Source organism: Hydra vulgaris, chromosome 01, assembly GCF_038396675.1.
Source record: "Hydra vulgaris chromosome 01, alternate assembly HydraT2T_AEP".
NCBI classification, from domain to species: Eukaryota; Metazoa; Cnidaria; class Hydrozoa; order Anthoathecata; family Hydridae; genus Hydra; species Hydra vulgaris.
Genome location: NC_088920.1, coordinates 74,016,531 through 74,034,441, shown reverse-complemented (window position 1 = coordinate 74,034,441; position 17,911 = coordinate 74,016,531). Strand labels below are relative to the sequence as shown.

The window sequence follows — 17,911 nt, the reverse complement described above, 5'->3', positions numbered from 1 at the left end:
AGTTGTATTGGAATTTCAAGTTTAAGGACATTACTTAGTTATAATATCACATTTTCCTAATAGTTTAAACTAAGTATAACTCAAGGAAAAAACTTTCTAGGCTTCTTCTTTCAGACTTTGTTTTGTTTTTACTGTATTCCAAATATGAAATTTTAATTTTTTTCAAGCATAATTTTATTATATATTTAAACCATGCTCTTTGGTAATATAAACAGTTTTCCGTTAGAGAAATTAATATTTTATGATTCAATGTAATTGTATTGAGGTAACTTGAGTTGAATTAAAGAAGAAGCGAAGAGCGGATTCAGACAATAGAGTAAGGGGAAAAGGGTAGATTTTATTTTACTTTTTTGATTTAGTCGATACAAATTATCTAGTAGGGGTAGGGGGCAATTTTTTGATTTATGAGTTTTTGAGCAAGCAATCACACAATTTGAAATTTGGACTACACAATTTTTTGAAAAATATTATTTTATTTAGACAGCCTCCCCAATTTACTTCCATTTTCAAACAACTTGCTGTGTTAAATATATAGATTTACAAAAAAACTTTTTTTTAACAAACGTTTTACGATAAACTTTGCTGTTTACTAAGATAACTAATTGGTTAGGATTATTTCATTTAAATTTACTAAACCTTTTAATAAAGTTTGTTTTTTAAAATCAAATTCAAAGGAACTTTTATCTCTTTCTTTTTTTTTAAGTGTATTTCCGATCATTTCAAATACTATGTTACTTTTATTGGTATTTTTTTTTTATCTAACTAAAATTAAATTTTTGAAAGTTGGGAAAGTTGACGATTAACAATGTTAACTGTCAACTTTGCCAACTTTCAGAAGTTAAGTTTTTGGATAACTAAACTTCTGAAAATTATATATATATATATATATATATATATATATATATATATATATATATATATATATATATATATATATATATATATATATATATAGTAGTTTTAGTAGTTTATATGTGATACTTTAATCAAGTTTTGGTGCCATTTGACTTTTTAAATTTAGGATTAAAAACAACTTCAAGAAAATCTTGAAAAAAATTGATTAAATTAAAAAAATTGAATTTAGCGAAATCTCGGTGATTATGAAAAAATAGCTATTTAGCTTATAGTCTATATCTAAGTGAAAATGATGTCAAACTAATAAATCAGAAGATATGCGCCAGTTCCTTACAGTTATTTTTCATATCGGATGTGTCAAACTGCCATCTAATCGGATGGTATTGTACAAATAGTAAAAATCTACTCTAATTAGGCAACTCTCCGTAAATATTTTTTGGGTTAAACGGGAACTATTGTTTTAGATTTAATGGAAAAGGTTATCACCTGTACGCCATTAACTTCTAAAATTCCTTTGAATTAAAAACAAAAACAAAAACGCCTGCTTACTACGAGTATACTCGTAGTTGGCAAATAAAAGACGCCGACTTACTAAAAGTATACTCATAGTTTGCAGCGAACAGATTAAGGCCCACAGCAGTTTTTAAATTTAAAAAATTTTTAAACATATTGACGTATGCGTATCTAAACATAGTGCCTCATCCTAATATCGAAATAGTTATAGAACTTAAGAAAAGTTCCGTTTCCGTCATATTCAGCAAAAAATCAGATACTCTTCTAGTTTTATGCATGAAATTAGACATACCAATGAATGAACATCTACCGTAACTTTTTTTAAATTTTTCTAATTTTTTTTTTTTTTAGTTATTTATTTTAATTCCTACAACTTTGATGCACCTAATTATCTTAGAAGTCAGCTGAGTTATTAACTTTTATACATGATATGAAATTGTTAAAATGTATCAGAAATTTTGTTATATCATTACATCATAACTGATTTATTCATAACAGATTTTAATTCTCTATTTCTAAAATAAAAAGTGAAACATAACTTATAAACATAACTTATAACATAATAAAAAAAAAAAGGTAGAAAAAAAGGTTTTAATTTAAAAAGAAACAAAATTTTTTTTTGGCATTACAAGAAATTTCTATACAACTTACATGTCACTAATTTTACTTGTGTATTATTTTTTTATTCTTTATATAATTTTATCAAAATATTTATCAAATTTATAATGCAATTTGTTAGGCAGATTTAATTATATCGACAAAGTTTACAAAATGTACGAAAACCTTTTTTTTATATATGAATCTAATTTTTTAGAAATGAATTTAGATGAAAATCTATCATGGAAACAACATATTAACTCCATTGAAAAAAATCTCAAAAGCATTGGCGTAATCATTAGAGCAAAGACATTTTTAATTTTAGGTCCTTAAAAAATTTTGTTTTTTTTTATAAATAGTTATCTAACCTACAGCAATATCGTATGGGCAAGCACAAATCACACCAAATTAAAAAAACTGTATAGAAAGAAAAAACAAGCAGTTAGAATTTTATTTGGAGCTGGTAAAGCAATTCTTTGTGAACCTCTTTTGCGTAGACATTAAATATTGCGTAGACCTTAAATATTGACAAACTTAACATCCATCTGGTTTTACAGTTTATGTATAAAACAAAATGCGGCTGTCTCCAAAATATTTTAAAACTTATTTTGAAAAAATACACCATAAATGTACAACAAGTTCTTCCATAAAAAACCTTGTTGTTCCTAAATCTTATTCAAAACTGAGTTCTTATTCCATTCAGAATTGCGGGCCATTTTTGTGGAAAAATTTTCCGCAATAATAATGCCTTCTTTTTGCTCTGGTCATTAATTTTATTTGTACCTTTATGTAGGTTGTAAAATTTCTTCAACGGCAAAATATAATGTTCAAAAAAAATATAGTAAGAACTAGTTTGAAATTTCTTACAGCATTGTACCCACCTCTGGGCAAGTTTGGCGATATTGGATAGGAAGGAGGTGTGAACTTTCTGCTGAAAACTCTTGCGCAGTGCTCCGTGATAAGTAAGGACTTCTTGGGGCACCTAAAGATAAAAAGAATAAAAATAAAAAGTAAGCAGTAGCAATAGATGCAGGGGTGGGGAAAAGCCCCAACTCTCATCTGTTGCTACTGCTTATGCGTTATTTTAAAGTAGATAAATTTTTTAGCTTTTGGGTAACAAAATATAAGTACAACTTTGTCTAATATAAATAATAATTGCATGATTATGGCAAAAAGAGGGCAATATTTGAATGAGTCAATTCAAAAAAACCATATATCAAAATTAATTTTTGTGTGTTCCATAGAACAACACCACAAGTCAGTGAATAGAGGTGTTTTTAAAATCAACCGTAGAGGTGTTTCTAAAACCAATCCCAGAGGTATTTGTCAGAGGTGGCAAAATTTAGGAAGGAGGCGTGAAGACCGTAAGGACGTCTTGGGGCACCTAAATAGAGGAGAAAAAAAAAATATTCCAACAAATACACTATCAAATTCTTTCCCCAGGCCAAAGTCAAGATGAAGATATGTTAAGGTTATGCAAAAAAAAAAAATTAGCTTTAATCTTTTTTATTTGAAAGTAAATGCTAATATATTTAATACCACTTAAGGACTTATCTAACACGTTCACCTAAAATTAGTTTTTATGCTTAAAAATAAGTTAGTAAACAACAAAAATTGTTCAGATCATCTTGCCCATGTCTCTCCTACATTATTTTTCTTTCAAGATAATACATAAAAATAAGGATTTGATAAATGTTTAGTTATAAGACGTTTAGATATTATTTTTGAATAGACCTTTAAGATGGGGAAATCGACCTACATTCGTAATAATTCTGACAGCACAATTTTGTCTACTTAGAACTTTTTTAATCTTAAATACATTAGAGCTGCACCAAAAGATATTAGCATAGTTTTAGTCTATTTAAAAAGTGTATTTTGTTTTATTTGTATCCAAGTTGATTTTTCTTAAACCATTTCATTAGATTTAAAAACTCTTTGCTAACTATTTTGTATACATTTGGAAAATCAAAGAGTTGGCGATACATAATTCGCTCTAATATTTTAGAGAAACAAAGGAGATTTGAAATTGGTCTTAAATTTACAGGATTTAAAAACAGGTATAACTCTTGGATTATAACTATTTTAACGTTTATTTTTCAAGTATACCCTTTCTTAAAAAAGTTCAGAATATTCACGATGTGTTCAGATAGAAAATAGTAACTAATTCAGGTAAAAAGAAAATAATCGAGATCAATAACAATTTGCGGTTTTTACTTATAAGTAAGAAAACCCTGACAACCATTAACGACTAATTTATTTAATTAAATGTAAGTTTGAAAATTTCTAATAATTGATAAATAATAATTAATAAATAAATTCCAAGATTGCGCAGTATTGGTTATGAAGAGGATCGAAAGTTTTTCCATTTTTTCTTGTTAAAAAAAAATGGATAAAACTACAAAAAGAAAAAATACATCAGAAAAATGTCGCAAAGTAATTACACAGTGTGCTAAGAGACCACGAGGTTTTATGTCAACTCAATCAAATAAAAATCTTTTTATTCAAGAGTAATTGTCTTATTTGTCTTTATTATTAAATTAAATCAATTCACAAAACTTTATAAAACGTACATTAAAAGAAAGGCCACATAAAATACTATTTAGATGATATCAAATAACTTTATTACCTTTATTTTATAACACCGCTTTCCCCAATACAAACGCTACGCTATAAGCGACTACAAACGCTGACTAATTTTTCTTTTTTTAAGTAACTAAGTTTATTTAAAAAACTATTATTGTAAACGTCAACTTTTCTTGACCTTCCCCTGTCAATAATTGTCAAAACGTTTCAGACCTCCTCCTCCCCTATTATGTCCACATTATTAATGGACATCCCCAAAGAAAAATATCTTCGTCAATGAAGCTTTCACGTTTTATGCTTTTTAAAATTAGATTCGAAAGCAACTTTAAAAAAATATTTTTATTAATTTCTTTCGGCTAAACAATAAAAATAAAATATTAGGTCATTGTCTCTTTGAATCTGAGCAAATTACTAATGATATACAAACGACAACCTTAAAAGAAAATAAGGTATTATTAAAAAAATATACTTAGTTACAATAAGCAATACTAAATACGCTTTTATAATTACTAAACCATGACTAAAATAAAATATTATGCAGCAACAATCTCAACGTTTCAATGTGTTAGGTATTTTTTTCTTTTGTTTGAAATTTATTATTTACCAAATCTTTTTTTGTTTTAAACGTATACATATGTTTTAATGATTATTTTTTTATACTGTACTTGTTTATTTAATACTGCACTACTTAATTTGCAATGATTAAAAAGAAGATTTTGTAATTAAGATTTGTACCGGTAGTGATCGCTCCTACTTTATGAGAAATCGTTCCTGTTTCTAGCAAATAGTTCCTGAAGAAATAGTTTTAGTTCTTTAGAAATCGTTCCAATTTTTTAAGTTGATGGTTAGTAGAGCCGCAATAGGAACGATTTTGTTTTGGTAACAATATATATTTTGGTCCCAAATATTTCAAATTTTACGCAAATAGCTAAGCTGGTTTAGCTATTTATTTACAACTTACGTACATAAATAGCAAAGCTTGAAAATATGATATTTGATTTCAAAGCATCATTAGTGTTGTTTCTATGTACTGGAACTATTTTAAAACGAATGTCTATTAATAATTTTGTTTTATATTGATCAATGTTTATTTGGAAAAGTTAGTTTTTAATAAAAGAACTAATTTGTTAAAAATGATGATGTTAATTCTTTGAAATAATTATAACGTTTTTATGATCATAAAAGTTTCATATGATACTGGGGCCTTGACAAGGAGATGGAAAAATAAGAAGGGCATCACTCAGAAGATAGGGGTCATCGGGAGGAGCAAACGTTGTCAACTATCGTGCAGCACAAGGCAAGAGCTGGGAATTTTCTGTTTCTCCCAAGTGCTCAGCCCGCCTATGATAAAAAAAAAAGATGTTTTAATGAATGTTCGGAAATTCAAACCAATAGCTTAGTATCATAAATTTAATATACTTATAAAACAATAAAAAAAATTGTTACAAATAATTAAACTTTTAAGTTGAACTCCTAATGCTTAACATGTTTTAATGAGCTTCTAAAAAATGATGTTAATCAAAGTTGAGTAAATTCAGAAATTTAGTTCAAATAAAAGAAATACTGTTTACTGTATTCTATTTTTGTAAACATAACTTTTTTAATAGTGCAATTGCCATCATATATTACTGATGTACAATTTTTTGCAAATGTTTATTCCATATATCACTAATGTATTCCATATATCACTATATATCACTAATGTACAATAACACATTATTTTGATGTAAATACAATTACACTGTAATCTAACGGATACAAAATCAAAGTTTTTAAAATGATAACATCGTGTGGAGATAGAGTAGTTACAAAATAAAATGCTGAAAGATGGTTTTAAAAAACCTTATAAACAGCATATAAATATTAATTAAACTTTTGTCTTAATTATCAGCAATTGTAGTTAATGTTACAATTTTAAAACACTGTCGCCAATTTGTTTGAACACTAAATCTCAATTAAGTTTCAGTCAAGTAAATAATAAACTCCTAAGGTTTTTAATTTTTTGGTTCATCAGGTACTCAACTAAGAAAATAAGCTCCATATGATATAACTAGACAAGAATTCAGTATGATAGTAATGGTTGTATTCAACTTATGAAAGTCATATCTTAAATAAAGTGGTCTTTATCTCAAAGCAGGCTGTGTGCTGTCATATCATAACTTTTACTTCGTATTTTTTTACGTCAAACTAAAATTTAATTTTCGGGATTTGGGAAAGTTGACAATAAACAGCCACCATCATTTTTAAATAAATTTTTACATTAAAAGATCCTTTGTTTATCGTTGTCATTAGTTGGGCAGAATTTGTGACGACTTTTCGATTTAAAAAAAAATCTCCTTCATTGTTAATAAAATGAAAAAAGACTCTGGAGAAAAAAGTGAGGGCACGAGCCTTAACTGTGACCTTCTTCAAAATTTTAGTTTTTTAACATGTTGTTATTATTCATACTAGAAGCAATATTCCAAAAATTTTTCATTATATTCTTATTGGTTCTCAAGATACTGAAGTTTGACTAAATTTTTAGAAAAAATAAATAAATAATCAAGTCTCAAAATCTAACTCAAAAACGGTGTTCTAGACAATTAGCGCCATCTGTGTGACCTCGTAATACTGTGAGCCCTGGGTTTACAGTAAAAGTTTAGTTTTTAAAATGGGTATTGATCTTTCAGCTACTATATTTATAAAAAAATACCAGAGGTGTATTTTAATGCCATAAAAATTACCCACATATATTTAAAATATATAATTTCAAACTTGATTAAGGGCTTCCTTGTAAGAAGAGCTGCTCTGTGAAAATCAAGCAGAGCTCAGTAGTAACTAACTTCAGGTTTGAAAATTAGGTAAAAGAAAGTAACCATTTTGCATAGTTATTTCCTTTTATTATTTTATATCAGCTATTTGAGACTTAATAAACGAAAAAAAACATATATGGGAGACATAAGGCTTGTCTAAATAGCATGCTTCAAAGTACTCGAAAACTGATTTTTCTTTTCTTCTAATATTTATTTTTATCCAAAGACTTTAGTAGTCTATAATTTTTTTTAATTATAAATCTTAATTTGGTAAAATAACTTAAAATATAAAATTAATTACATTAATTACGCAAAACAGATACATCTTCAACCTCACTTCGACAACACAACCTAATTTAGTAACAGCCTTTTCTATCCAATGGGTATTTTTATATTTTAAGATAGCTGAAAAAATGAAGATCAATAATTAAAAAATAATAGTTATAGGCTAACAAAGTCTTTTTTTTTTTGATGAAAATTAAGAAAGAAATTTTTTGCGTACTTTTGAATCATGATATTTAGACAAGCCATATGTCTGCCATACACATTTTATCGCCTATTAAGTCTTAATTAGCTAATATAAAACATCAAAAAGAAATAACTAAGCAAAATTGGTTTTGCTATTCTAATTTCAAATTTGAAAATTTGTTTCACATTACTGGGTAAGTATTCTTAAGTCACTATTTCAAACAGTTGAAGTCCAATAATTAGAGAATGTATAAATGTTTTGTGATAATTATTCCTGAATTGACTTTCTAGTATGAATAGCAAAAGCATAATAAATAAATAACAGTTGTGAAGAGTTACTATTGAGCTCTGATTCTTACAGAAGGTAGCTCTTCATAAAAATTAAACTAATCTATGCTAAACATAAGTTGTTTTTCTTATAATATTTAAATAGTATATAAATTTTATAATATATAAAAAAAACCCCATAGTTATTTTTTATAAATATGGTATATAAAATGTTAATGCCAGTTTTCGAAAATAAAATTTTACTGTAAACCCAGGTCTTTATCCATATTTTATAGGATTAAAAATTATTCATCAACAAAAAAGATTAAAACGTTTCATTTCCAAAAAATTTAAGTGAAGTAAAAATACTACCCCATGGTCATGCCATGAGGAACTCCAAAAGTTAATGTTGATATTATTATTTCTGTTGTTTGATATTATATGCACTGCTCTCTGCATAAATTATCTCTAAACTAAAGCAGGTTAGGGTTAGGGTTTAGTATGATTTAATTTAAAACTACACTATCAAAAATATACTATTTTATTCTAATAAAAAAATAATTAACTTTTAATAAATAAAATAGATAAATTAACTTTTTTATATGTTAGTGGCTTACTTTTTTTTTTTTATACAAATGTCGAGAAAAACAATTTGTTTATATCAAATGTTTAGAAAAATGTAATATTAAATTTAACTATTCAATATTAAAAAAAAAAAAAAGAAAAGAAAGAAAATAAACATTTCCTAGCAGTAATAATAAAAAATGAGATAAATAATATTTAACTCGTTTTCTGGTAATTAATATTATTGCAGTAATTTAAGAAAGCTAATGTCTTAAAAAATTAAAGAAATAAAGAGAATTTTATGACGTCAAGTTTACAAAAGGCTAAAGCGTTAAGCATTTTTTTATTTAAAACAAGGCCAGCATTATTGGATGTTACTTTTTTAAAGATATTAATTTGAAACATACTTTTTATGAACAGAGCAAACAAAAATAAAATGTAGTACTTTAATGAATGACAAAACATAATATGGTCTCAAGTAAGAAACTTGTTAGTCCAATAAAATTAACTGGAAACACAACACATAAACTTCTTTCAGTGATTTAAAAATTTACATTTGCAAAATTGTAAACGCTGCACCATCATTTTGTAACAGGGGCTAGAATAAAAGGGCTAATATTTACTTTCTCATTAACTAAAATTATTAAGAAAATGATAGATATTGATATTACAAACTTTGAATAGATGGGTAGAAAATAAGGGTAGAACGATATCAATTTTAATAAGTTCTAGCAGCATTTGATTTTTCAATTTTTGTTATAAAAACTTAAAAGGGTAATATTAGATAGATGACCTAAAGGAATAAAATATTCTTCAGGTATGTCACAAATAAGTTTACAATACTATTAAATTATAATTTAATAGTATTGTAAACTTATTTGTTATAATATGTTTTATAATACTAATAAACTAAATTATAGAAAGTTATATAATGAAAAATTTATGAAATTTTGCAATTATTTATAAACAATTATTAGAGTTAGTTCAGGGTTAGGGTTAGGGTTCTTGTTATAAATTATTAAATAACGCTATGTAAAATATATTTTAAATAACTATATTAATTTTCAATATAATTAAACAAAAAAACAAAAAAAATACAAATTTAACAGATACCAAATAAAAATAAAACCCAAAAAAAAAAACAAATTTACCCAATAAAGCCCAAAACTACCTAAAAAAAGCCACTGGGCCGGGTGTTTTTAAAAAAACCAAATTTTTGCCAACCCTGAATGAAGATCCTGCTCTCAATAAATATTCAACAAACTTTGCTAATAAGGTTTTTATATTAACAATGCACATAGAAACCTATTTGTTGCAAATTTTTTTAGAATATAGTAAATGTTTAGTAAATTTAGATAAACCAATTATTAAAATTACCTTTATATGCAGAAAATCCTGAAAACATTTCTGGTGGATTTGAAGTCTCTAAATGATATTATAAAGTTCTCTTTTAAAAAAAAAACTTTTAAATTAAGTTTAGATGTGAAGCTAATCCAAATAAATCTTTAATTTATGCAAACTATTTTTTTCTTTTTTTTTGTTACAAATCATTTCTTTACAAATTTTTGCAGCTTCAAATTGTTTCACCATTACTAGAATTTTAAATTTTATAAAAGTAATATGTAACATGATGTTTTGTTATCAAATTTATATCCTTATACATATTTTACATACAAATATATAATAAATACAACCCTCGGAATTATGGTCGGCATTGGGCAATAACAACCTAACTGCCAACCTTAAAGTGTTTGAGTTCGGCATAAAATTGCCAACCTCGTCTCTATGTTTTATGGTTAGACCTTTGTATGGAATTTTTTTTGCCAACCTGATGCCGACCTTTAAATGATTGAGGTCAGCAAATTATTGCCGCCCTCATTTTTCCTAATACTGAGTGCTGATAAATATAAATAAAAATTTAACTACAACTTTGGTAGTACTGGGCTTGTAATTTGTTTCGCCATAGCAGTCTTCTTTGTCAAGTTTGGTGTTTCGGAGGTAAAGAGTGGCGAGGGTTGTAACAATGATACAAAATGTCATTGTATGTCAACCTTTAACTTATCCTTACAATACCAAAAACATTGTACTTATTTATGGTAGGCAATTTATCTAATTTAAATCCCATTAATCATTTGCTTTGTAAAACTATAAACAGAGGTTTCTAATCAGTACCAACATCACTAGCAGACAACAGAGAAAAGCCATAATAAAAGCGAACATGCAACGTGTTTTAAACTGTAATTTTGTTCTTTTACCTTCAGGTATGTTGTTTCTTAAATAATATGTTCTCTAGTATTAAATACATTCGGATATAACATGAAACTTGACAAACAAGGCCACTATGCGGAGAATTAAGTATAGCATGGCATTATCAGTGGCAAAAATTTATGAAGAAAAAGGATTTATTAAAACTTTTTTTGAAATAAGGACATTGGTTATTACATATTCTGCACCTTATTAAGTTTTAGTAAAAAAATAAAAACATTGTTTTCACTTTTCCTGGTCTATTTGTAGCTATAAAGTTTATAATACTATAAAAATAATGTCACTGTCAATTATTAATTTTGAAAAACATTATTAATAATGGGTATTTTATGAATTACTAAAGTTCTATATTAAAATATTGACAGTTATGTTAATTCAAGCTAAACTTTATTTATTTGGATAAGAATCAAACATTTTTTTCATAATATTTTTTTAAATGTATCATCATCAACAAGTCTTTTTTTTAACTGGTTATATTTGAAAAAAAAAAAGTTCTTTTTTTTTTACTCAACAGAAAGGAATAAAATAAAATAAATAAAGGAAAAATCCAAAAATAAAATTTTAATTCTAAAGGGATCCCCAAGTGCCAAGACAAGTTGTGTTCATATCATAGAGTTACATTAGAAAATAAGTTGAAAGGTAATTAAACTTTCCAAAACAAATTATTGAATGAGATATTAACAAAATATCATAGAGAAAATCATTAAACTTTCCAAAACAAATTATTGAATGAGATATTAACAAAATATCATAGAGAAAATCATTAAACTTTCCAAAACAAATTATTGAATGAGATATTAACAAAAGCATTTGTTGTTTTGCCATTGTACTTCCGGTTGAGAGTCTACCTTTAGGCACTCAAGTTTGCATAGTTTTTTCCATTAAAAAACATCTGCTTTCAATAATAAATATTTGTGCTCATCACAGAATTTCTCAGTTCAGCTTTACACAATCCGATAGAGGTTCTTCTCTCCATTTTATTTTGCGGTGGTTATAAAAAACGTTTTTGTTTTTTGTTCAGCGTATCATTAAGTGTTTGAGTTAGAACGAACTTGCATAATAAAAATAGCAATTAAGCAAAGCAAACTTTAAAATGCATGAGAGGAATATTTTTCATAGAAAATAAGTTAGCAAACATTTTACATACAACACCAAGTAAAATATAATTCAATTTTGAAAGAATTAAAAATCCTTCTTTTTTTATTAAATTCAGGAAACTACTACTTTAAAAAGTATATATTTATATATATATATATATATATATATATATATATATATATATATATATATATATATATATATATATATATATACTTATATACACACATGAAAAAAGGAAAAAGTTTTTTATTTTTTATATGATTATCTAAACTCTCAATAATTCACAATAGACTCACAATAATGTCACAAAATATTTGAACTTACCCAAAATAGAATACAAAAGAACAGATTCTTTATTGGGATTTTTTGAAGGATTCAGGTTAGCAAGAAGCATTAAAAAACTATTTTGGTTTTTATTGGCTAATCCACAAATCATTGATAAACAACTCTTCAGCCTATCGTTGGCCATAATCTCATCACTACTTAAATAATTATATGCATATACAGATGCACAAAATTCCATTATTGACAAATGTGTATACTGATAATAACAACCCAGATCACTTTCAACCTTTTCTATAAATCCAAAAAGATTGTCATCATTTTTATCAAGGTCACTTATAAAATCTTGAATTTCTTCTTTGGAAAAAACTATTTTATTGTTAACAAACATTTTATATGCAAATTTACAAATATTTAAAACAAATATTTTATTGGAACTGCCTTCCATTATCTTGTATACCAATTTATTGCTTTTAATGATGCGTTTTTGCATAAAGTATGAAAAAATACTTGCATACAAATCTGTCATTGTTAAGAAAGAATTTGAATCTATTTTTTTTGAATCACTTATAACTTTACACATAAAAGATAAATAAAACGGAACAGATGCCATGGCTTTTGCAATAGGAGACTCCTTTAAAACTTCTTTTACAACTTCTTTTTTTTCATTCATAACATGATTTTCTATATAATAATTTATTCCATTTTCATTAAACCCCATAATTTGAATAGTTAACTTATCAATATATTCTGTATATATACTTTGGTATTGATCTATTGCATAAATTCTACCAGCAATTACATGTTTGTATTTTCGAATTTCTTTTAAAGCATTTACAATTGGATAGTTACAAGTCAAGCTTGGATTTAATAACTCATTGAAATATTTAAACTCATCTAATCCATCAATTATAAACAGTGCAGTATGACTACTAATGTTAAAGTCATTAACAATATCTTTGTAGAAAACATTTAGTAATTCATTCATATTAGAAATATATGGATATTGATTAAGCCTCCTGCATTCCAAATAAAAAACAAGTTCAACATCTTTCCAAATTAACATATTTGACCAATCGAGCAAGCATTTTCTAAGCAACCATGTTTTTCCAATGCCAGCTATTCCAGATATTAATGTTACTGATTTTTCGTTCATAAATACTTTACTATATGGAATCGGTGTATAACTCATTTGCTTTTCAAGAAATCTTTTTCGTTCAACACTAAAAGCTGCATCCATTTGAGTTTTTACTGCATCAACAATACATAGATCAACAAACTCATGCATTAGATCAACATTTGAAGATGCTTTATTTGGTGGTTGAAGTTCACTAACTTCCCCATAATGTTTAAGATAATACTTTTTTAGTTCAGCACACACCGTTGACAAATCTAAATAAACAAAAAACTTTTAGTTAAGCCATCATCAAAAGATAATACTTTTTTAGTTCAGCACACACCGTTGACAAATCTAAATAAACAAAAAACTTTTAGTTAAGCCATCATCAAAATTTTGCTTATGTTCATGTTCATGACAATGACGATGATGATCACTATTACTAAAATTTTATTTAGACATAAAATAGCTAGAATTATTTACTTGTGTAATTATTAAATAGTTATATAAATAAATACTTACAAAATAGTTATAAATATGTACTTGACATAAAGATTCCTATAAATTCCTTTAACTTTCTTATAAATCTAATGGATCTAAAAAATTCTTGTTAATCTTATTGTTATTGATTTATAAATGAAGTTGCTCAGGGTTAAAGTAATTATATTTAACCTATTTTCTATTTGCTTTTTTGTCTGAAAAAGTTTTTACTTCAAACAAACTTCTTATAGTAATATTAAAGAATAAAGTAAAGTTAAAGTACTAAAATTTCTCAAGTACTAAAATTAATTTTTATGAATTTGATATTTATTGATAGTTATAAAAATTAAAGTTACATAAAATATTTTATATCTCTAATTAAAGTTGTGACAAAATTCTTACATAAGAATAAAGTTGTTAGCTCCAATAAATTATTTAGTTAAAATTGATTAAAAATTATTTAAAATTAAAAGTTGGCTTCAGCAATGGTGAAGCCAACTTTTTAAATCCATGTTATCATGGTGAGGCTCTATATTGACTTTCCCTAACAACGTTTAAAAAGGTCAAGTAAAATCATTATTGCTTCTGTTGCTTTAAAAATAGATACTTTTCACTGCAACTCCTCTGCAGCTTGAAATCTGGAGATTATTGTGAATGACTTTAAAGATTTAACTAAACTCATTTAGAATATATACTTTTTTTTATACAAAGTTCATGATGTTTAATAGCTGAAGGAAAGAAGCTGAATGGGAAGAAGTTGAAGTATAGTTACAAACTTTTAAATAATGAGAATTTTAAAGTTATTCTGTTTTTTTCAGAACTGAAAAATAACAATATGAATGATAAGGAAAGATTAAATTAGTTAACAAAAAATTAACATAAATCTATATTCCACAGGGTCTTTCAAACAAGACCTTCTAGCAAACTAGATCTAATAAATTTCTAGTTTTAAGAAGAACTGGTGTTGTTCATTGTTTAATTTTACAATAAAAACTTAAATAATCCTTTGTTTGTTGTTGGTTGTTTTTAATTTTTTTAATTTTTATAGCCTGTTTCTTTTTTGAAAAGAACTTAGATCTCAAAAGACTGGTAAAGTATTTTTTTAGTACATTTCTTCTTTAGTAAAGTGTTTCAGTTTTGTCTTTAGTCTTTTTGGAACATTTTAAGCAAGTACTGGTTTATTTTTCAGATCAGTTAGAAGGAGCTGAAGGGTATTTTAGTAAGTTAGATTCAATTTATTATTTATAGATTAAGACTATTGTTTGTAGAAGGTATGATAAGAACAAAATTTTTAAGACAGACAAGGGCGACTTAAGCAAATTTCATCATTTAGATTATTTTTAAGTAGAAATTCCATATACGTTACACAAATCATTGTTGCAATTGCAATTTTATTGTTTTTTAATTATGTAAAAGATTTGATAGATAACTTAAAAATAATAATATCAAAGAATAAGAAATGTTTTTATTAAAGCTTATATTCGTTTTGTTCTATTGCTCCAATCTCGATTTTTATTTTTAAACGGACAGATAGAACTCAGTAAGTTCTTAATATTTGTAGATTTGAGAGCAGTAAGCTTCTTTTTAATATTTTTAAATCTAGATTAAATCATTGAATATGTTTCATATAAAGCATTTTAATATTTTTTATCATTAAGGTGTGGTAACATCATTATCATATTCCATGCGGTCTGCAAGCAAATTAGAGCTGATAAATTTTTAGAATTCAAGAAGAATTGACGTTATTCAATATTTAATTTTACCATAAAAATTTAAATGTTTGTTTGTAGTTGGTTGTTTTTATTTTTCTAATTTTTATAGTCTGTTTTGTTTTTTTGAAGTTAGTGCTAAAATGACTGGTAAAGTAGTTATTTTTTTATTAGTACTGTGCAACTTCTTTTCGGTTCAGTTTTGTCTTTAATCATTTTAAAAATATTTAAGCAGGTTTTGATTTATTTTTTATAGCAATTGGAAAGAGCTTTTTAGTAACTTACTTTATTGTTATTTTTTGTATTTAGAAGAATTAATACAAGTAAACATTTTTAGACAAATTGATTCTGATTTGAGTAAGCTCACTATTAGGTTTTATTTTAAGTTGGAGATTTATTTATGTATTTAAGACAAAAAGTTTTATAAAATAAGACTGTTAATTGTGGACATGTAAGTTTATATACATAAATTTACATAGATTTCAGTGATATAAGGCTTAAATAAGTTTTTAGAAGAAATACGATCAACTTAAAAATAATTGCTACTTTAGTAAAATGATTGGAACTAGGCGAGCTAAAATTGTCATCAAAATGAAAAAAATTGCTGCTTGTCAAGAAGAAATAAATTTATACCTATACTAGAACATCATAGTTAGACAAGTTGACAGTAATTATCATATAATTGAAAAAAATAAAAAGTAATAGTGATATAAAGATCTGGTAAACCAAATCTTTTTATTAATTTTGCCTGAAACACAATATAGTATTGTGTGGTAAAAAAAAAGTGCACAAATTTATTTTCAAATGTTATTAATTGATAGTTTATGTTTTCATGTGTAATAAAGTAAATGTTTATAGTTTATAAAATATATTATGTTCAAGGTAATAAATGTTTATATTCTGTTTTCTTGTTCCTTAAAAGCGGTGTTACTTAGCAGCGCGTAAAGCAATATTGTTATTCTTGCCAGTCAAGAGATGTTACTAAGTTGCGGTATTACTTGGCACCATTTAGGATGGTCTTAATTTCTGTAAATTATTTTTTACTTAAGACACTTTGGAACTTAGACTTAAAATACAAATAGAATTTGTAAAGCTACATAATTTTTTTTTTTTCTTTTTCTTTTTTTTTTTAAAAGTTAGCAATTATAATTTCTTGGACTCATCAGATGAGTGCTAATATTTATATTTTATTTAAAATTCAACCTTATGTTTATCTACATTTTATTATACTCAACTTTTTGTTTCTAATTACTTTCAGATATTCTACGATACCACGACTGATAAGCTTAGGACTATTATAACAACAATTTTATTATTACTTTTTATGTCTATTATTAATTAGACTATTATTAGATTTGTTATATGTATTTTAGTTCTATTATTATTCTTTACACTTGTTTACAAATCAAAGTTCATTCAACTTTCATATAACTTATTATAATTACCCTAAACTTAAATGATTCTTTTTTTTTTTTTTAACTGTCATTGGTTTATTAGTTTGCTTACTATTGAAAAATAAGCTTTAATTTAGTAAATTTATGTGATATGAATCTTACAGGATTAATCATTATATAATAGTTATGAAGAAATTGGATCTAAACTATTGAATTAAAAATTATTTTGTTTAGTCGTAATATTTAAAAACCTTTTTTTATTAGTTAATTAGGTTATAGCTAATTTGCACTTACTTATATTTTTTTGTCATTAAAAGCAATAGCTTATGAGTTGCTGCATTTAATGACAAAAACAAAAAAAATTAGTTGCAAAAGTTATGATTATAATAATTTATTGTAAATTTTTTATTAAAACACAGTGTCTTTGAAACACAATCTGTCTCCTCTCTATTTAACAAAAGTTTATTAGTAAAGGAGAAATTTATTGGAACACTCTGTTTTTACTACGCTGTATTTTTTGGTACAATAATTGTATTGAATAAAATACAATAAATGTATTTTTTGGTACAATAATTGATAATGATATATACTTTACGGGTCCCTAATTTATGAACACAATAATAAATATGCAAAATGATGATTTACTTTATTAATAAACTTAATTTTTCTAAAACACAATAATAAATATGTAAAATAATGCTTTTGTAGTTTAATATGATCATTTTCCTTTTTACTTCTTCTTCTTTTTAAGTATTGGTAAGTTGTTCTTGGCTTTTCTTCTCTGGTGCTCGCTGTTATTAAAAAGAACCTAATAAATTAAGTTATGTCGTCTTTACTATGTTCCAAGACAAATAAAAGCAAGCAAAACCAAAAAGTTAATTTAAACAGATAGGGATGCCATTGTCCCAAATTTTATGGAGGAGA

The 17,911-nt window shown here is 25.5% G+C and overlaps 1 protein-coding gene across 1 annotated transcript in view; it reads right to left on the bottom strand.

Annotated features, from left to right (window-relative positions):
* The window catches only part of LOC136075598 (uncharacterized), a 76,360-nt gene that overhangs the window by 35,245 nt on the left and 23,204 nt on the right, over nucleotides 1–17,911 (bottom strand). The window contains exons 5-7 of the mRNA XM_065789135.1: nucleotides 12,330–13,679; nucleotides 10,017–10,064; nucleotides 2,833–2,947 (exon numbers count right to left, since the gene is read on the bottom strand). Of these exons, the coding sequence (XP_065645207.1) occupies nucleotides 2,833–2,947; nucleotides 10,017–10,064; nucleotides 12,330–13,679 (1,513 nt within the window). The remainder of the gene's footprint in view (nucleotides 1–2,832; nucleotides 2,948–10,016; nucleotides 10,065–12,329; nucleotides 13,680–17,911) is intronic.